The 22,307-nt window shown below is 42.3% G+C and overlaps 1 protein-coding gene across 3 annotated transcripts in view; it reads right to left on the bottom strand.

Moving 5' to 3' along the window:
* The window catches only part of LOC102081671 (rho GTPase-activating protein 20), a 59,332-nt gene that overhangs the window by 3,859 nt on the left and 33,166 nt on the right, over positions 1-22,307 (bottom strand). For 2 of the 3 annotated variants that reach the window (XM_025903896.1, XM_005475313.4), the window contains exons 3-14: positions 17,249-17,425; positions 15,962-16,111; positions 15,401-15,442; positions 15,054-15,138; positions 14,819-14,896; positions 14,510-14,576; positions 12,631-12,840; positions 8,510-8,700; positions 7,840-8,004; positions 7,011-7,120; positions 6,379-6,568; positions 804-915 (exon numbers count right to left, since the gene is read on the bottom strand). In XM_025903896.1, the coding sequence (XP_025759681.1) occupies positions 804-915; positions 6,379-6,568; positions 7,011-7,120; positions 7,840-8,004; positions 8,510-8,700; positions 12,631-12,840; positions 14,510-14,576; positions 14,819-14,896; positions 15,054-15,138; positions 15,401-15,442; positions 15,962-16,111; positions 17,249-17,425 (1,577 nt within the window). Of the gene's footprint in view, positions 1-803; positions 916-6,378; positions 6,569-7,010; positions 7,121-7,839; positions 8,005-8,509; positions 8,701-12,630; positions 12,841-14,509; positions 14,577-14,818; positions 14,897-15,053; positions 15,139-15,400; positions 15,443-15,961; positions 16,112-17,248; positions 17,426-19,517; positions 20,241-22,307 lie in introns of those variants that run through there. The other variant, XM_025903897.1, reaches the window with a different exon arrangement.

Raw genomic sequence — 22,307 nt, forward strand, 5'->3', positions numbered from 1 at the left:
CCATGCACATCTTTTTTTTTCTTTTGTTATGTTTTTTCACAGGACTAGCTGTGCTAAAGCCCTCCTAGAACAAAGCTTTGCCACAAGACAGTCATCTCTGTAACAACTCCAGGCAGTTATTCTGGGTTAAAATACATTTCCAGAATAACCAGTTAAATCTTAGATAGTAACGCTTAAAACGTTTGGTGGTTTTTTTCCCCCAGAATAAGGTTTAACAGGCTTTTCTTTCTTTTTTTACCAGCAGGTTATACTACTACATGTGCAACCACATTAGTGGCTTTTTCAGTTTCAGTTGCTGGTAGGGGCGAGCGTGCAGAATATTGTGGAATTTCACCATCTTCTGCGTCAATGAAGTAGATTCAATTCAAGATGTTTTTAATGCCACGCCTCTCCCTGTAATAGCTCTGGCTGTGCGGTTTCAGTTTGCATGTATTAAGTCAAAAAACTGAAAGCAAAAGAAACCCAAATTGCAAAATCTGTAAATGTTTCCATTACAGTTGCAGCCTGTTTGTTTTTTTATGAGACTCTTTAACAATGTAGGAATCAAGTCTCAATACTAAGCACTTTATTAGAGAGCAGTATTTTCTATACCTCTTGGCTTTTTTGTCACTGTCTCAGCCTTTCTAAACAGTTCCTACAAGCTTATACAACTAAACTGGATCACAAAATCTGCCTGATTATGAGCTCATAAAATGTTAAGATAAAGCCTGTACATCCTAATTAACTGTTAGGATCATCTTTCATATATTTCCTACTCATATTCTGTCCTTTCTTTATTGTCTGAGCTTAATCTCAGTTCTTACCAGATCCATGGTCGCTGCTGCTGCTCTTCTGGCTGAAGGTTCTGAAGAGTGATGTGACGTCCCCCAGGAGGGTGCTGCAGTTCTCTATTAGGAAGCGAACGAGCTCACAAACCTGCAGGAACAAACAGCGCCTGATTATTTCATGTTGTCACCAACATCTTCACTTTGCTCTTTGCTGAACACACAAACTGCAACGTGAAACACAAAATGTGGCGTCGTGACTGGGTTGCACCAGCCAACAGCTCAGGATAATGAAAAACCCACTTTTTCTATTCTTTTTCAACATGTCCCCAGTTAGTGTAGAGACCCACAAAATATGAGAAAAGGTCTTTCTCTATATATTACCTCAGAGGGATTGTGTTTTCCATCCTGGGGCACAAAGACTTATGTCTAAGTCAGCTGCCATGCAGTCAAAGAAAAGCGATGTAGAGGCAAATCGGAGCAGAGTGAGGTCTGCCTGCTGCCACCACATCCCAGACGGTGTGTAGGTACCAACTCAGTAATTTCATTTGAAATTACTGACACAATCCATTTTTAATAAGACTAAAAACCGGAGTTTTGTACAGCCATGGTTGTGTGAACAGCCTGTGTCATATTTTTAACTTGATACTTGTACTTGATACACATTCTGGAGACGTGTAAGTATTTTTAGATCTCACGCCTTTCTATTTATCCAATAGCATTTAAATGTGTAGATTTTCACAGCACCCTCATACATTTCTGATCTTTTAAATTTCTACACTCCTGCAAGATCACTGAGGTCTGCAGATCAATTGCTCCTGGCTGTCCCGAGGTCCAGATTAAAGCACAGAGGAGATCGGGCCTTTGCTGTAACTGCTCCGAAACTGTGGAACAAACTGCCCCTTCACATCAGGACCTCCCCAACGTTGGACACTTTTAAAACCCATCTGAAAACCCACTTTTATTCCTTGGCTTTTAAATCAGAATGAGTTTGTATAACTTTTATTTATCTTATTTCTTACTCAAATCTTCTAATTTTATGATTCTTTTATCATGTCTCCCTATGTTTTTGTTTCTTTTAATTATCTTAATTGTACAGCACCTTGTTTTAAATGTGCTATATAAATAAATTTGACTTTGACTTGACAGAAAAGCAGGAAACGGGTCACGCAGATGCTCAGAACGACGTCCGAGAAGCAGAGCGCTTAAACTGGTGTGTGGTTGTTAATACTGTAGCTACTGACTTGTGATATCACTGCTCTATGATATAGTGACCCAAATAACTTTGTGGCACTGTTTTCAAACAGCTGTCAAAAGCTCTCTTTTTAAATTTTTTTTCCATATTATCATTTTGGGGAAACATTTCTTTTCATTTGCTTGCGTTGATGTCAGCCTCCACAGTGAACGAGAAAACATCGACTCCCTCTCCTCCGTCCATTCTTTCTTACCAGTCCTGGAAAATGTCCTGATAATACTGGCTATGACATCATGGGTTGGCTTTAATACCAATTACAATGTAGGTGTAGTTTTTTTTCCCCATTTTGTGTGTTTTTGTGTGATTTTTTTTTAACGTAATGCATAATCACGACTTTTAGCAGCAAAACCACGGCCACGAATGTCACAAAGGGGCAAGAATCTTTGAAAGGGATCCAAATACCAATCGTTCGCAGCTGAACGACTAATTTAAGAACATTCAGTTGATGTTTTCAAACACTGTAACGCTGTCTGTGCTTTATGAGTTTTATCAGCCCAGTTGGAATCCATCCTCAAACAAATCACACTACTTGGCAAAAACCTCTGCCTTTAAAACTAAACAGACAAAATTTACGAAACACACATGACGTCCTGTGACACAAATAGTTGGCAAACGCCAGGGCCACTGGGAAATTTCCACTGAAGTCTGCCTGATGTGTACATAAATGAGCTGTTTTTCCTACTGTCAGCCTGCGCCTGTGACACTATGGAAATAATGCGGCGGTAAACACTCGTTTGTTTGTTTGTGGGCCAGATGTTGTCTGTTCTGTGTCTGCACGGTGTCCGTATGCATTTGACGTCTCAGCGCGCCAAAAAACCGTCGTCTGTCCAAACAAGGAGTAATCAGGCCTTGCTATAAAAGTTGTTTAAAATGTTTTTTCTTTCCTCTAAACCCAGCGTTTTATTAAAGCTTGAAAAAAATCTGCTTTTTAAACTACAACTCACAGTTTATTTATTTACATTTGAGCTAGCAGATGATGGATGATGAGCTGTACATTCAGAGTTATGTAACGCAATGAACTCCACAACTGTTTCTTTGAAGTGTTCAGGAAGCCAATCATCATCACAAACAACTTTAGCCGAGGTCATACATGCACGGTATCAATCAAACGGTGACGTTCGTGACCAGCAGCACCCAGTCAATCTGAATTATGTCCAAAATCAGTCTGTTTACAAATGAAACATCATTTAAAACTGGATGATGTGGTTATTTATGACTCGTTGAACTAGTTTTTTTATTTCTATTTTCTATAAAAGGAGTCATAGTGCAGTTGCTCACAGCTTGCTGCCGCAAAGTCCTGGAGGGCAAATTGCTCTTCCAGTAAACTCGGGTCAGGTTTTTAAAGAAGAGAACTAAACATGTGTGAACAGGGTGCGAGTTTTGGGAACTTGCGATCAATATACAGGACCTGCCGCAGTATTCCAACCACCAAAAACAACAAAACAAGTCCCTGCCAGACCTTGGCAATGATTTACATAGATCTTGTTGCAAATCTCTCCCCTGACACTGACTTTTTACAACTGCATGGGAGGCAGCAGAAAAGTAATTGTTGATTTTCAAACAGAGCTAACATTAGACGGGTATTTAAAGTTGATCCGCGTCCAATATTTTGGATATAACATATCTGATTAAGACTTTTTAAATAACCCAACACTGACAACCTAGGTTTCTTTGGAAAGGAGAAATTTGGAAAGGATAATGGCATTAATAAAATTTAAATATTACAGAAAACAGGTGAGAAAGATCCTCCAACCATGTTATGGGTGTTGACTTTGCATAGTATGTCAACCAGAGGGCAACTTCCCTGTTGGCAACATGCGTGTTTGGAATGAAGCAAATAATTAGCTGGTATAAACCAGCAGCGTAAATAGGAGGCTAGCATCAGGAAGGTGTAAAAATCTACCCCGAATCAAATCTGTGCATCCATCCACTGTGGCGACACTCAGCATTCCTCACTGTCACTCAGTGAGAGTGAGCACTGCTACGTGATGCAAAGCACTGAACAAAAGGAGCCTGTGGGCATCCAGGAGACTTTCACTTATTCATCCATCAGCAGCCCATTCAGAACCTCTTGTTCACCTCAGTGAGATGTTATCTTTAACTCTCTCAACCATTCAGAAAACCAGGAAATATGAACTCTACGCATCATTCACAAAATATGTATCTGTGGCGTGAACTGCAGATTCCTACTGTCAGAGTATACAATAGCACTGCAAGATTTGGAAGAAATCTCCCGGTATTTGGGCGTGTATGTGCGTAAAAATATGCTGCAACTGTGCACGCTGGAAAACCATCCATGCAGCATTCTGAGCCGGGTATCATTTTTCTGTGATATTACTATAATATAGAAAAGCAAAACAAAGCAGAAGAAAAGCAAAAGTTGCATTCTCAAGAGCCAAGCCTGAGGAAAAACAACTTACTTCCAAATGATTTATCTCTTCCTGTCTCCATTTAAAGTTAGACGCAAACTGCATTTACCTCAGATGCTCTTTAAGGGATATGTTCAGCCAAAAACCTTTAAATTATATGCTTCATGAAAGCAGGAGGGACACGAAGGCTAAACTGAACTGGCCAACAGTGAGCGCAGACATGTCCTCGGACAAGGTTGAAAACCGGCCAATACACAGCCACGATCCCCCCAAAAAAGCTTAAATTGGCCCCTGTCTTTGACTGCAAGGTGGGAATGTTAAAAATTCGTTTTTCCCCCCCAGAAAATAGCCGCCTGTGCTCGAGACGAACACACAAATATGCGGTGTGCGAGAGGGAAAGCGTTATCAAGGGAGTATTTGTGAAGCTGATATTTAGGTATTTGTGGGTGATGAGGGTATTTTTTGCCGACGAGCACTTATGTGTGTGCGTGTGTGTGTGTGTGCGTACAGAGAAAGAGTGTGTTTTAGTGACACAATTTTCCACAAAAACATCCCAGTCCTCAGATTCTGTAGGAAATTCTTTGCATGTTTTCTCAAATGAACCTCAACCACTTCTAGACAAACACACACACATATGCACGCGCACACACACAAACAGATTGGAAAAGATAAGCAAAACAGCCACCCAGTGAGATTATGTGTAACTAAATAACTGTAACTTTCCAAACAGACCACAAATCAGCAGACTTTGTATGCTTAGGCTTTCAGTGACTATATGATGGGCTCTGGTGGGCGAGGGGCCTTCCTTCCTATGTGGGCTCTGGCTGTAGAATTAAGCCATTCCAGGCCAGAATGGCTGGCTAAGACATACGGTTGCTTCACTGCAGACTTCACTTTATATACACAAAAATACAGAGAAACTGCAGTGATATTCATGCATCAGCAAGAATATCACTGCAGACTCTACTCCAACATCGTCACAAAGTAGTTCGAGAGGTAAATGAAATTTCCTGTTTTTGTTCTTGTTTTTCTTTACAATTCACGAGAATTAACCCCGGTGACACTCACCAAACTAGATGCTGTGCATATGTTTCTCTATACGAGAAGCTAAACTTGCCGAGTCTTGTTCTAAACTCGGGGATTTGAAGCTTAGCTGAATGTAAGAGGCTTATGAGTAGCTGTCAAAGATCACATGTGAATGAGACTGACAGTGCGCGTCTGTGGGACGGGGGTTTGCGTGTGCGTGACTGCTGTGTGGCAGTGGGTCAGCTCCTGCTCTGAGGTGGGCAGTCACGTCCACGGGGAAAGCCTTCAGTCCACAGACAAATGGCTCTTGGCCTGACATGAAGTATGCATGTGAGCACTTAGTGTACGTGTACACCTGTGTCAGTAAAGCCTCTGTAACTTAACTGTCAGTCAAATTCAGGTCTCTGCTTGGTCACGAGCAGTTTGCTTTTTTTTCCCCCTCCAAATGTTAAATTCCTCGCACTCTGCAAACTGCCTGTGGAAGCAGATCACAGCACTTTGGCTTTTTGAGAAACTCATTTTCTCGCGAGTCAGATGATAACAATGATACTACTCTCATCTCTATACATTAAGAAAATTTAGCTACAGGCAGGGAAACAAAGGAAGTAGGTCTCCTTGCTCTGTGTTAAAGTAACTTAATCCTCCTATTAGCACCTCTGAAAGTCTTTAAGTTTCGTGCTGTGTCTCGTTTATTTTGCATGTACAAAAACCAAAGTGTAGAAATTTGTGGTTTTTCCAGGGGTTCTGTGCAGAAGTATTTCTTGGCCCTGAGCAGGCAAACTGCTCCGCTGTTACACTGAGACTCATATTAATCCAACAAACATCTCCCTCAACTCTCAGCAAGAAGGCTGGATAATCGTTTTTCCCCAACATGTCACATTATTGTACTAAATGTGACCAGCCAAGTTAAAGATTTTATACTTGGACAAGTCTCTAAAGTCTCCGTGTGCCTGTCCCGTCTCACCTTTTTAGTGGCCTCCCCTTCCATCTCAGGGGTGCTTGGCGCCGGACACCAAAGCATGCTGGGAGCAATGCAGACAGACAGATTGAAGGCGTTCATCTGGTTGTCGTCGGCGCTGCCTTGTATGCAGTGGAGTACCGCGATCACGTGTCGCAGCAGAAGCAAATTCTCACTGGGTAGGAGGTGGAGGAGCCTAATGGGAGTGGGGCAGGAAACGACAGGAGGAGATGAGATCAAACACATTACAAAAAACATCCTCGGTCCCTGCTTCTTCCTTTCGGTACGGCTGCTTGTTTCTGCCTGGACGAGAATTTCCACTGTTGCTTTTCCTCCTAAGCAGAAGGAATTTCGTTTGTTGCTACTGGAAATACACGTATCCCTGCTCTCTGTTTTTAGTTCTCATTCTAAACATAAACTGTGGGTAATTAAAGGAAAAACCAACAGCGTCTAAGGTGTTGGTCTACCACAGGCCACCGGAACAGCCGTTTATTCAATCTTTCCCGTCTTGTGTCGCTGACTTATGTAAAATGCGCGTACGACTTGCATCTTCTTGTCAGACACACAGCTGTAAGATTAGCAGGACGATCACGGCCTTAAGTATCGCATATTTTAGGATTTCAAGAGAGATCTCTTACCTCTGGACAGCTGGTATCCTCTCCTCTCCTCCTTCCCCTTCCATCGCTTCCATCCACTGGTCATACAGGTCCACGCACAGCATGCTGCCTGGGATATTTCGCAGGAAGTCCTGTATGCAAAACGTTTATAAGTGAAGCTGAAGCATGCCTTATGCTGACAGGCATTATGGACTGGAAACAACTGTCAAAGGGATTTTTGCTGCTCTCACTTTTTTATGGCTTCATCTGTGGTTGTGGTTCTTTCGATCCTAGTTTGGTGGTCGTATAATAATAATCACTGAACAAATCTAATTATGTTAGTGCATTTTTACTTGTGAAATTAAAGTTAGACTACTGGTACAATAGGTAGGAGTTGTGATGATTGCTGACAGTGATATATCTTGCCCAAGGGTACTTTAGCATGCAGACTGGAGCAGCCAGGGATCGAACCAGTAGATTAGTAAATGACTTCCTCTCCCATCCTGCAATTTAAAGGGCTACAGCCACCCCTTTATATCACAGGAGGTTGACAATCCTTGCACTTTATGTGGAAAACAGATGAAACAAAATTTAAAAAGGGGAGTTGGACCATCTCTGTAAAAAACCAAAAATAAATAAAGAAGAAGAAGGCCGGAGCTACTCCCTGGATGCCCGACTGCATGACAGCCGTTTGGCCTGGATCCTGAAACAATGCTGCACCTTGTGTGTGTGACTGGCCGCCTGCCTGGCTATGCAGAGACAGATTATCCTGTCTGGACTAAGGTGACTTTGGACCAACATCAGTCGTGCCTGTTTTCAGTTTCAAACAAGAGAAAGAGAGACGGGGGAAGAGCTGTGTGTGTGTGGTTACCTTGAGGACAGCAGCGATGACGAACACAGACTGGTGTGTGATCTCCGCGTCCTCGCTCCCACTGTCCAGCCTGTCTCGGAGCTCCCGGCAGGCTTTTGCTCCAGCTGAACGCCTGAAGACGCCTCTGGTGTATGGTCCCTCCAGGTACAGAAATGCCAGCATGTCCTTTGGGGGAACATCGAAACAGAAGGTTACCAACTTGTTCAGTTTAATAACAACGTTATTTGATGAAATAGGAGAACTTAATGTCAGAGATTACTCAAGCGGGAGCTTAGGAAACAGGCCCTAATGGCAGAAGGCATTTCATTCCACTGAGGTCTTAATTGCAAAGAATTCCTGCCAGAATTTTTATCTCGATTTCAATTCGGCACCTCCCTTTAACAGATTCTTGTGGACCAACAGGATGAACGTGTCTGGATCAGTGTTTCCACAAAGAACGAAAGAAAGACGTCTCTCTTAGAGGACACCTCAGTGAGAGGGTCACTCACTCATAATAAGAAGAATGTGTACATTAAAATATTTCTGTTTCCAGGAAAAAAAATCTGATTTAATCTAAAATGGAAAATGGGGCCGCCAACTATTATAATTGGTTTGATGTGTTAAAATCACAGAATAGTAAGATTGCAGCAGTAGAAGTCAAGTCCTGCTACATGAACTCCACTCGGCTTACCATGACAGGTTTAGGCAGGCTGTTTTCTGGAGAGCAGATGGAGTTCAAGGGCTGTCCGAACAGCCGACCGTGAGCGGCGGAGAGCAAGGTTGGGGACAGGGGCATGCCGTCCAGCTGTGTGCTCGAACCTCTCCAGAAAGGCCAATTGATCAGAGATCTCTTTCTCTTAAAAGACTTCTGCTGACCAGGCTCTGTGGGTAGGAAAATAAAAATAGAGGAAGGAGAACTTTAGTTTGAGATATAATCAAACTGTTGTTGTTGAGTAATGGATGGCGAATGCGCCCCAAGGCACATTCAGGAAACCAAACTGTTTGATTCACATAGCATCAAAACTGCAGACTCAGAAACTGTTTCGTAATGTTTACTTTTGTGGGCTTGAATTTCGGACAGAACTGCTTACGAATTGCTCATCAGCTTCAGATGCAGGAGCTTTTCATCATGCATCATGCTAACGCACTGCTCATGGCTGAGAAATGAAAACCAAAGATGTGACAGACGATGGTTTACTCGGTTTACTTTAAAAAAAAAAAGCATAGCGAGCTGATATAGGTCACAGACTGTTGCTATTGCAGAGCTCAAGGTTTGAAAGTGCCTTAAGGCCTGCATGTCCCCCAGATCACTCTCTCTGCTTTCCTGTCTCAATAGAGGCTAAAAAGAACATGTGCATGTGACTGCGTGTTCCCTTTCCTGAGTTTTTGCACAGCAGTGCAAAGGCACAATGTCTGCCTGTGTAGTTCAAGCAGCAGCTCAGCATGTTTTTGCATAGCGCGTGTGCACTGAAGTGCCTATAAATAAGAATGTACATTTACTTTAGCGTGTAATTAGACATCTAAAATAAACAAGCAGCTTAAAAAGCTAGTTTTAGCATGATTAACTCTTATGGAGCCCATTAGAATTAGAATTAGCTGCTAAACAGAAGAAATGTATATTTAATAATGACTTAATTTCTTTGTGTTTTGGACTGCTGATTAAATAAAATGTCACTCCGGGCTGAAATGCATTTGAAAACTCTTGATTCATATCACAAATGTTATGATAATGACTCATTCGTCACTAATTGTGGCAGCATTGCCTTTCTGAGCCACCGCTGACGTTTTTAGACGGGCAAAATGTGCAAACAGTGCATTAAATCTCTTAAAGGGCCATTGTAGTGAAATGTAATTGTAGCAGCTTTGAATTGCCAACAATCTTGAAATGATAACATTTATGTTATTAAGCGTCGGTGATTTGTATCCAAGGGTGGGACTCAACCTAACAAACAAAAGATTCTTTCGGTGGGCGGGGGACCCATCGGCCCCGAAAGGGCCCTCAGAATACACGGCATACCTCACATAGAATTCATTATTTAACAATCTGCCGTGGCGTGATGCCCAAATATACTCTGGAACAAAGTTCAACAGTAACAGATTTACTGGCCTGTTCTGGCACTTCTCAGCAGGCCTCGCCATCACTGAAAAAACATGACCTTGGTGTAAATCAGGTGTTACATCATTACAGCTCTGGAGGCAGGGAACCGTTTTAGAGACAGAGGAATGAGGAAACAGACACAGACTACTTGTCTGGGTGGGCAGTCTCTGTCATCTTACAGTACACTAATCTTCTGCTATAAAACAGGTGCTAGAAGTTGTATTTCTCTTCATTGACAAATCAACACTGCCGGTGTAGCTAGCTCCAGAGGATGGGCCAACCTGGCTCTACCAGTGTTGCCAACTTAGTAACCTTGTCACTATATTTAGCGAGTTTTCAGACCCCCTTAGCGACTTTTTTTTCTAAAAAAGCGACTAACGACAAATCTGGCAACTTTTGCTGGTGTTATTAGGAAGACCTATGACCACTTTTTGACGTGAAAGCACGTATCGCTCTTACGCTTAACAAGCAGCGGGTGCTACCGTGGGCACCTCACCTGTGCCAAAGCGCTCACATGCGGCGGATCGTCCTCACGCAGCAGTCGACCCCAGCTGCTATCAGGGCACGAGATATTCACCCCTACGCGTCCAAACTGTAAATAATTCGCCGCTGCTCCCGCCCTGACTGTAATGACGTCAGTTCTTCTTTTACTCTTACTTTTTGTGAATCACAAGGTTTAAAACTACTTAAAAACACACACATACTTTTTTTGTTTGTCTATGTGAGTAATTCCGCCAGAGGGCCTGTTTTGGGTAACTTTTGCCGGTGTTCTGGGAATCCATCCTACCTGACAAACCATCCTACCCGTTGTTTCTGCGCATGCGCACAGCACGAAATTAAGTGCCAAACCGTCCTACCTTTGTGAATGTGACCTACAAGCATACTTTAACAGCTAAAATTAAGTGGCGAACCATCCTACCTTTGTGAATATCAGGTTACCTCTATCTGCTACCAAGCCCGGATAAAGGAGGACGGTTGGAATTATTAAAAAAACAATAATTGCTAAAATAATTTAATTTGTAGTTCTAAATATATTCAGAATGCATTTGAGGTGTTTTTACTCACTTTATGTCTCTTCCAGGATGTTATTTCTCTCTCCTACAAGGTAGGTTACAATTACATGACAAATTATGCAAATTAGGTGATGACGTCATTTAGCGCCTTCTAGGACAACCAATAGCGATTTTCCTGAGGAGTTGGCAACACTGGGCTCTATTGAACTGTAGGGAATGAATGCTTTGACAAGCAGACTTTAAGCCACTTCCAGGAGTGGACATGCCAGTATTGGTTGATATTGTAAAGGGACCATAGAAAATCTCTTCTTGCAGTTGAATGCACAACAATACCTGTTTTTATGTAGGTCTAGTACAAAATCTTAGCTCATTTTTTAAGTGCTAGCAGACTGAGACAGTGTAGATCTGTGTTGCTGTGTGCAGTGGTTCTTTATCCACGTTCAGCCTCAGTCTGTTGCTGCCGTGGGCCACCTCAAAGGCTTTTTGTCCAGTTACAGTATCTCCCCAGTAGACCGGCACAAACTGGACATGAAGCATGTTGGGGAACGACTGGAGGAGTTTTATTTGTCATACACCCGCTAGTTGTTAACATGTACAATTTCCTGTGTGATTGTTTGAGAATAAATGGCTGAAATGAGGCTATTGCAGTGGCTACAAGCCAGTAAACACATATTCGTTAGCTTTCTGGTTGGGCGTGAGCAATTAGGCATGTATGGTAGCGGGGCTGTTATGGAGAGATTACGTAAGACCCTGTTGTGCCTAAAGCAAAGGAATCTGAGGCAAAGCTTGCGGTTGGCAAACTGGAGCCTACTTGACTGGAAAACACACATTTTTTTTCTCCTCGGCTTCTTCCCGCCACTAAACCTCATCTTGTCCTTTTTCCATCCCGGTCTCCGTACCCGCAGTTCATCCTCACTCCTGTCCACCGTCATGTTGTTTTTCTTCCTCCTAATTTATCCGTACCTCTCCGCTTTAAGGTCCAAGTTTCAGTCTTTTGGTCTGCAAATCCTTTCTCTCTCTGCCATAGTTGTCTGTTTCTTTTTCCTTCACCTCTACTGACCTTCCACACTTACTCAATAGCTGTGTCATCCCTTTCTACTTTCCATCTTCCTATTCCCACATTTATCCGGTCCTTCTGGGGTTTCTTCCTCTTTGTCTGTCCGATGTTTTTCTTATTTTGACACCGCGTCTGTTCCAACCCCTGCTGTAACCCACCGCTCCATTAAAATGCTGTTCCCACCGTTCTCGATGATGCCTTTTTTCCCTTCTTGTCCACCTGCTGATTCAAACCGAGGACTAACAAACACAGCGGTAACCTCAAAGACGAGCACAAACATACTGAAACGTTTTATATAAGTGGAACTCGCTCTGGGAAGTACTTTCAGTTCTGTATTAATACTTCTGTGTCCTCATATTTCCTCTTGTGGTTTCACAGAGAGTTAGATTTATGGATGGATTCTTCACAGTGACCAACCATGTACTCAGTAAACCTAAGCTGCCACGGTAATGAAAAAAACAACAATGTTTACTTCTCTCACTTCATGAATCTTCTGTGGTGCATGAAGGGCCATCATCAGAATGCTACCGTTTTAAACCCAAAACGATTAACTTTAAATACTAAATGGTGGATGTAATTTTAATACCTACTACTACTAAACACAACCAAAATACCAGACACATACTGACTATGAAATCCCTTACCTAAAAGTTGAGTCTGCCCAAGGACAGCCTTGTTGGGTTTCAGTATAAATTGGCACTGCGTGTCTGGAGGGAGACACTGGTCCAAAAGAAGAACCCCTGGGCAGTCTGTGGGACTCAGCACATCCCTCCCTACTCCTCCTCCAAGTCCTCCACAATTGCTCCCACCATCTCGAATGTGGCTCATCTTGATGCTGAAGGGAAACTCGTGGCCTGAATGAAAGGTCAAAGTCCAGAGGTTAGCGCTGGAGGGCCTGGTCTGTGCAGTCTGTGCACCTCACATGATGCTTTAAAAAAAAAGGGCATATACAGCATTGCATTTTGCAACACAGCGTCATAAATTCTGTGTTTGCGTGTCAGGAATTCTGTGTGGACTACAAAACAAAAGATTATGGTAACACAAAAAACCCACAAGAAAACCACGTCCTCTGAAATGTTCCCAGATGGTGAGTTTTGAACCACTGATGCATGCATAGAAGTGAGAAGTGGATAGTTTTTTTCTAAATAATCATTGAGGAAGAGACGCTGTGTTTCTAGATGTCAGTAGGTTTTGTTATTCACCACATCCTACATCGTTACCCAACTGTTGAACTATTTCTTTTAATGGTGCCTTTAAAAGGGAAGTATTTTAAGGTAATCAAATTCAGCCAAATCTATTTATTTTTTTACGTAATTGTGTGTCCCCGATGCGACTGGAAACCCATAAAAACACAAGAAAGAGACTGTCTCCTTGTTCCTTTTCTCCGCAGATCAGAAAGTGTGTGTCTTTGAATGAGGCGCTCAGATTTGCAGCTGGTTGTGACATCAAAACTAGATAAGCACATACCCCAGCTGGTCAGCAGATCTGCCAAGATAGGACAGTGAGCCATTGTTATTTCCTAGCTAGAGCAGCTTCTCCAAACTCAAGGGCTAAACTGTTTGTTCTACGAGCACAATGTGCCAGCAAGTGTTAACAAATTACGCAGCTAATGATATCAGAAGGCTGAGGGAGAATAGGAAATTATGGGAACCAGTAAACAAAAGACTGTGTGTCAGTTACTGCGTTTTTTATGTTTTCTTTTGTTCTCTGGTCCTTACTGACCTCAGATTACTTTTTTTGTCTCCATTTTTACTCTGCTTACTTCTTCCCTTCTCTGTTCTGAATTTTAAAACCCATGAAATCCCAGCAGGGTCCCTCTTGTTTGCGTGCTTTTCATTTTTCTGCTGTCAGACAAACCATGTTCCAAGCTTCCCCTCTGCACTGATAAAAACCTGATTTTATAAAGTCGTGATACATGCACAAGGCCTACAATGTGCGATGATTTGGCCTCATTTAGATCTAAAATGATCACTCAGAGTAGAGGTGTCCAACTCCAGGCCTCAAGCGCCGGTGTCCTGCACGTTTTAGATCTCACCCTGGGTCAACACACCTGAAGCAAATGATTAGTTCATTATCAGGCCTCTGGAGAACTTCAAGACATGTTGAGGAGGTAATTTAGCCATTTAAATCAGCTGTGTTGGATTAAGGACACATCTAAAACCTGCAGGACACCGGCCCTCGAGGCCTGGAGTTGGACATCCCTGACTTAGAGAGAAAGACAGAAGCAAAATCATGGCTGCATCTGATATATGAATGGATTACTGCTCCCATTGGCCGCTGCAGTTATTCATTCACAGAGCGCTACCTAAAAAGGGCGTGGGCATCAACGGCTTAGTTGGCTTTAAAGACGCAGATAAAACTGAGGGGTCTTCATGAAGGCTGAAATAAAGTTCTGTCTCATAGCCAATTCGAGGTACCTGTGAGACTCACATAAACTCATTAAAAAGGGGTGAGGGGTATAATGTGACTGCTTTAAGCTATTTTTATCATTTTGTTTTATACAGTGATGTCAATAGGGCTCACCGATAAGTGGATATGGAGGGTCATCCTTAATGGAGCTCACCCACAGCCGGTGGTCTTTAATGCAACCCTAAGAAGAGAAAAAGAGAATCGAGTTTAATGAGATTGCAAAATAAAACCCATTTAGTAAAAACTGCTCTGACACCACTTCAGCCATCAGGTTTTGCACTGTTTCATAGAGCTTGTGGATCCCAAAAGGTCCATTACTGAGAGGCTCAAGAGGCCGCAGATTTTTGTAGCATCGCACGACAAAGTTTAATATCTAGCGATCATCAATCACTGGATCCTGAACACAGGCCTTTGGTTACTTACTGATATGCCGAACTGCAGCAGAGCCATGCGGATGACTTCAGTGGTGCTGTCTGTGTTGCTGACCGCAAGCGTCTTGGCCTGGTGGAAACATTTTTGGGTAAACATCACGGAAATATGTAGATGTTTGTGTGATCCGTAAGTTATAGTGGTGCTAGAGATGTTATTAATTACCCAAATAGCTGTTTTTGTGCTGACAGAGGCAATAAAAACTCACGGGGGATGAAGGGAAACTTACGTATGCACAGTTTCCAATATCCTTTGCGAAGATTTTCAGAGGAATGGTCTTTGGGTCGTCCTTTTCTTTTCCCTCACTTATCCGACTGAGTTTGGTGGAAAACAGGGAATGGGAAGGAGGTCAGTGTTATAGTGAGAATATTGTTTTAGAATAACACTTTTGTATAAGTTTATGAATTTGTCTGTTAATACAAAACATTCATGCTGAGCAGGCTTCAGCTTAATCATTTCATTCTTTAAAATCAAATCCTTTCTGGCCCATAGAGGGGAATCTGATTTGCAAGGAAGGACTTTAAGCTAAACAAAGCATTAGGGCCAAAGAAAAAGAACCTTTAATCAATATGTTACCTGTTGACGAGCACCAGCCACTTGTCCTTAGTCTCTTCAGAGCTGAAATGAAATCAGTGATGTTATGAAACACAATCAGAGGAAAAGTAACTGTCGCTCTTGCTTTGTTATGTAACTCCCGCCGTTGAAAACCAGACTTCCCCCTGGAGCCATGACTGGATTCCTCTTGATGGAAAATATAATGGGTGTGTTATGAATGGGTACACATGTGTAGATGCTGCTAAGGCAGGTGCAAATATACGGCGCTGAATGCATCTGTACGTGCTGCATGTTTGTGCCTGTGTGTGGTTACTCGCTCTATTTTTACTGAGAACGGCTTTATGACTGAAAGCTACCTTTGTGCATAAGCTTTTTATGGATTTTGCGGTGGGGTTCTCTACTATACTGTACATCTGCGCCTCAGTACATTGCGTACTCTGGGGGCTGGCAATGAATACTTTAGAGGAAATTGAGTTACCTCAAGCTTCTCCTGTTTGATCGAATCAAGATAATTTGAAAAGACACGGCTACATTTCACCTTCTAGGAATTCCTATTCTTGAATGTGAACAATTTGTACATACCTGAAGGTGGCTACGCAGTTGCAGGTGGGCCAGCCCATCACAAAGCTCCTCTCTGGGTTCGTGCTTCCTTCGCACACTTCCTCCATGCAGTTAGCCGTCCACATCTCGCAAGCCCGGACCTGAGCCTTCACCTTGAAATGAGTAGGAGACCTGCAAACAAGCAAAACAGTATGCTATATTACAGTGTTTTGTGATAAATGTGATAAATGCTCATATCTATCAACTGGTTTCAGGGTTTCAAGGCATTCCACAAGGAACTGTTTGGGCTCTCATTAAGTGTGGAATCTGATTTTGTTTTCTTTAAATAACTGATGTCCATAAACCTCCTGTGGCATATGGCAATCTAAAAAAACCACTTAATATAGAAGCAAAATATTAAAAGATTCAGCTATTCTCAGACGTTAAACACAGGCATGCTCAGTAGACATGTATTTATGTGCCACAGCATCTGTAATTATCGAGGGAGATGATCCAAATGCATACATTTGGCAAACAAACACATACTCTCTGCTTTATGGATATAAAGGCGCACGCACACAGACACACACACCACTCAACTTTTTTAAAATTTCCCCTCCTCCCTCTTGCTATCGCTATCTTTCAAACACATACACACCAACACACATTCCTCTAACTCACCCACTCACTCGCCACAATGTATTAAAGCCAATTATAGCATACACTCTCTCCACTGAGAGGGTCAGCTCCGCCCACTGGCACATGACTCCCAGGACAGACCGCAGCCATCCTGCTGTGTCTGCACTGAGGGGTTTGTGTGTACAGTAAGTACATACTGTAAGTGCACAGAGCTTGTGTGTTTATGTGTATGTGTGAGTGTGTGTGTGTTCGTGAGGACCTCAAAATTGTCTATGTGCTCTTTGCTTTCTATATTTGCATGTGCTTGTGTTGTGTAGTTTGTGGGTGGGAAGCCCCATACTTTAGGCCCAAGGCGAGCCAGTTTGGCTTTGATCTGAGCCAGGCTTCATATGGATTTAATTGGCTGGGAAATAATTATATGCTGGGGGGAAAAATGAGGGACGGAGTAGTAAAAGAAGCAGGAGAGTATGTAAGGAGAGACAGAGGGAAACTCCATCCTTTGCAAATTTTCTTTTGCTATGACCAGCAGAGAAACAACTAGGAACAATGAAATGCTGCACAGCCGCACTTTGTTCCTATTTTTCCCTGTTTATGTCACTCTGTCTCTATTTCCTGTTCCACCCCCTCTCACACTCACAACCACGTATAAACATCTCCCCGTCATTTCACAAAACACTGAGAGAAACTTACTTGGCCTTGGTGACGAGCAGGGTGTCTGTGAAGAGGAAAAGGTGTCTCTCCTGGGTCTGCAGGCCGGTCTTTAGCTGTGTTTGGGCGTGACCCAGGAACAGGCGGCCTGGACACTCAGCCAGGAAGGCCTGGACTAGAGGACAAGTCTCTGGGCTTACTGGCGTCAAGCAGCTTTCCCTGGGGGGACAAAACCGAGACAACACAGACGCAAGGAATGATTTACACTATTGATCCCCAAAGGAGAAATTTGTGGTTTGGAGTATGTGGAAGCATGCACTGAAACAACAGGTTTGGAAACACAGTTGGACTGAATTTCTCTTTGCTTTGCTGAACTGCTATTGCAAAATTGCCACAGAGCTCCTGAATGGTTCACAGAAGCTGCCGAGTGACAAGAATAAAAAAGGGTGAAGAAACATTGTGAGCTAGAAACTGAGCAAATTAGTTGTAATCCATTTTGAGGATAGAAAGAGGGGATTTAAGGAACTCGTCTGAGCAAGACACTTAAGAAAGTGTGCACCTTTCTTACTAATGGATCCAAATCAGGCTCCCCCAGCCCCTGAGATACCTACCACCATCACGAAACTCAAGAATCAAATGAAAGACTATTAGCTTAGAAGGATGCAATTCAAACACCACCTCCCTTTAATTTGGATTACCACCAGGAAGACGTTAAGGCATAAAATTTGTGCCTGGCATCGTATGAGGAAACTAGTTCCATCCCGGTAAACACTGAGGAAGCTATTACGACTTTAAGGTTGGGAGCCAATGCTTTGCGGCTCTGAAGCAAAACCCATGGTATAGCTAAATCTGAACAACCTTGAACGTTTTGTATTATGCTGGCCACAAGACCACGACTTTATTTCCACACAAATTTGGTTTGGTGGAGTAATACTTTATCCTTTATTCCTGCATGATTTCTTGTGGAGGGTTTTTTTTTTCTCCAAACTTATACAGAATGTGAAACAACCAGGAATCGTGTAAGTGAAAGCAGGAATCCCACGTAGCATGTGAGCCAAGCTGCGAAAAGGCTTAGCTGATCCTCCAAATAGCTCCAAATTTGAGCATTCCTCCTCATTTTGCTCGCTCAGTTATGTTTTCCGACTCTTATTCCCAATGCACGTAATCTAACTAATACAAAAAAAGACAAGATTACAGTTTTAGAACATCAGGAAAATTGTTTGGCTACAAAAATAAATTATGTTACATAAGATATTTGGAAAAACTGTTAAAAGATCATCATTTTTGTTTTTTAAGATTCGCCACAGAGATAACTCGGGGGATTTAAAACACTCTGAAAAAGCCGCAGATAGAAAGCTGGACACTTCTGTAATTTTGTTTTCATAAAACCGCTTGATGTCAATATTATGTCTCACTGATGGACAGATGTTAACAGAAGGGCTATTTTTTAAGACGAGACAAAATCATTTTTTAGAGGAAGAGGAAATCATTTGAGAGCTCCATCCTTTCCTGTTTATCTGGCGGCGGCTGATAAAAGACCCAAATATCCACTTACATACACATTTTCAATCTTTCCCCACTTTTCTTAGTCTCCTTCATGTAAACAGACGTGTGCAAACACACAAACACAAACACATACACTCTAATGCATGCACACGCCCTCGTCTTAGGATAGTTTCTCACCCCCGATGCCTACCAGGACACGTGCAAGGACACACTTTTCTGCTGCTAAACTCTGAGAAAGAACCAATATTTGGAAGCCAGGGAAGATGAACCTCTGATTCGCCAAAGTCCTTCCAGCTACAGCATAAGCGGTTACGTAATTAATTAACGAAAACCAGACGGCCACGCTAGAGTGCTTTCATATTATTTGTCTTTGTGTGTCATCCAAAAATAAATTCAAATGTGGGCTCAGTAAATTTAATTAGGTTCAATGAATTTAGCCAGCAGAGCATCAGTGAGTCAGTGGAAGATGTTGGGCTGCAGAACCAGGATCCAGGACGACTACACGGGCAAACTTACAGCTTAAAAAATAAATACTTTCTATGTGACGCAATTTCATTTCTTTTGTCTATTTACCCTTACCCTCCAGTCATATAACTAATGCATTTCTTTCTTTGCATCGCCTTCATATCACAAATATAAATTCTCCAAAGCACAGCTGATAGCTGGCTCCTATTATATCTTTCAAGATGGCACCATAATGCAATGATGCACACCCCTAAAACAGAGAGGGACAATGCAGTTGAGAAATGCTTCTGTCAGAAGAGCCCACACACACACACACACACACAGATCAACATGGACAAACCTTCCTGTAAAGCCTCTTTCACATCTCACTTCCCCACAAAAAGGGCAACATCTTCCGTATTCACCGCACATCCCTTCCTCCTAAATGTAAGAGTGACAGCTGAATCGGACGCATGAACAGCTCATGGCTCCATTGTGCATCGTGTGATGTTGATAAATTGAGCGTCCACCCCGCCCGCGCATACATGGCCACCTTTGTTCAGGCACGGCTCCGTGAGGAGAACTGTTGACTTTCTAAAACACGATATGGGAGGGGGGAGCGGGAGTTGTACAATGAGCTGCACAACGCCGCATACTAATGTCCCCGCATGAATATTTAAGCAGGAGCGGGAAACATTTCTGCATAAAAGTCTTATAAGCATAAATCACCCAGTCTGGCAGTCACAAGTGAGTTTTATTTACACAGCAAAAACTGATAGATTTGGGAAAAAATGGCTCCTAATCGTTAAATGCCTGATTGATGAGCAGTTGAGCGTATCGAGAAAAGAAAATGAAACCATGAAACCGAGAACTATGAAGCTATAAAGCTCGAGGGATGGAATTATAAAAAGCAAGTGTACAGAGAATGAAAATGACAGAATTGGTGTTCAATAAAAAGATCAAATTTGAATCACAAAGAAAAGCATCCTCATCACTGAGCCGGACTCTGTTATCTTATTGTGACGGCCCAAATGAAAACCCAGCTGCAGAACGAAATGGAGCTTTTTCACGTGTAGAGAAAAGCCTGTGGCTGTGGCATCTCCTCAGCCGCGTGCAGCATGTAGTCCACCAAGTATTTAAATCATGGAGGCTGGGATGAGGTAGATAAGTAAAGCCTTAGTCATGGACATAAGTATGATCCATCAGGTGTAAGTGCGACATACCCAGAGGGAAAACAGCTGGACAAACAGCTGGAACTTTCTATGCTTGTCTTGTTTGTTGCTTAGCTTTCATTCCACTCATTGTTTCCACTTTCTTTTTACCACTTATTTCCAGTTCCAGGTATTTCCCATTGTATCGGGACCTTAGTGGGGCTTGATATGCTGTTTTGCTTATATCGCTGTGTCTTGATGCACAGCTTAAAGTCTCCCCAGCTGTCAAACAGTCAGCCTAGACAGAACAGACTGACTCCCTCAGGGCAGAAGTGACACACACTTATATAACTCCGTCCATCTGCTCAGCTTTGATAATAACCCTGAGAAGAACTCTAAGTGTCATTTATGTGTCTCTGTGCATCATCTGTGTCATTAGTTTGTCTGCAGCTAATTTGTCTTTGGTGGCAAATCTGTTTTCCTGTATTAAGGCAACACGTGGCGAGAAGAAGCAAATAAATGGAAATATGTTCAGAGCAAACTTTCAGCCTCGCTCTTATTTGTTATGAAACGTGTAAATTCTGACAGGGAATAAAAATAAAGGTAGGACGAAAGAGCAAAGGCAGAGATGTCCGTGTTTCCTCTTTCACTGGCTTAAAGGGGAAGCCCAAGCCACAAGAAATTAAAGGGGGAAGAAACTGAAAGGAAAATAATGTAAGAAGCTAAATATGTTATTCAATTTGTGTGCATCCATTAAATTTCAGCACAGTTCAGCAGTCTTCAGTCACAGCTAGTTCCTTCTTTCATCTCCTCTGCTCTGCGCAGAGTGAAACAGAGAGCAGAGGAGAGACTGATAATGCTATTTAATTTGGAGACCCCCTTCCCCCAACTACAAGAGATGTCACCCGTTGAACTTTTGCATATGTTTCTGTACGAGAAGGGTTGAATCACCAACAGCCTGACCTCTTTGTCCCAGATAAAAGATCTTCAGACAAGCAACAATTGGCATCTCTGTGCACGAAGCAGTGAAAAGAGACCGTCTGTTAACAAGCGGATTTGGGAAAACATCATTTTTGCATAAACACACTCCACTCCGCACCATCGCCCGAATCACAGTGGAAGCTTTTGTTTATCGTGGCATAAAAAAACACAGAAAACTGCAGTAAGACTGACAATAAAGAGATTACTCACTTCATTACTCACACATTTCTGAATTACATTCCTACTATAGTTGCAACTAGGTCAGGAGCTTTGATTTGTATTTATCTGTATAGGTGCCTTCTTCCTTCTACAGAACAACTCCTTAACCTTCCTAAAACTTGAAGAGGGGCCTATTTTGCATGTTTCTATTGCTAATTGGACGCCTAAACAGATGGGAAAACCAAAACAAAAAGCTAAAAAAGGCTAAAAAGCTCTACAGATTTGAAGGAAACTGAACAGCCAGGCAACATCTGATTCAGATACACTATAATAACCATTAACAGTAACTCAGTAACAACTCACTATTGCACATAAAACAATTAAACCTTGACCTTTTTTTGCTCTGCGTGCATTAGATAGGTTCATAGGCAAAATATAATGTTAGTTCATCCTGACACCAGTGCCCTGATATAGACGAGGAAACACACACACACACACACACACACACACACACACACACACACACACACACACACACACAGGGATGAGGTCAGAATCAGGAGCTAGAATTGCCTAGGGGCTGTCAGCCATGATATCCTTAACAGAGCTCATTATTACAACCAGGAAATGGTTTTTGCATGATGTGCAAGTGCGTGTGTGTTCTTGTATTTGTCATTTTGAGATCCAGATGTCAACAACCAGGAAAAAAACTGAAAACTGAGATTTATTTTTATTTTTTTACATTTCTAAAAGTCATTAATCAATTTTCAGGAATAAGATTAGATTTGAGATTAAGTAAAGAGCCGTGTGGGTGTCACATTTATGTGTGCGTGTGTGTCGCGGTGACACTGTGGCTGATA

This window comes from Oreochromis niloticus, linkage group LG16 (genome assembly GCF_001858045.2).
Source record: "Oreochromis niloticus isolate F11D_XX linkage group LG16, O_niloticus_UMD_NMBU, whole genome shotgun sequence".
NCBI lineage: Eukaryota > Metazoa > Chordata > Actinopteri > Cichliformes > Cichlidae > Oreochromis > Oreochromis niloticus.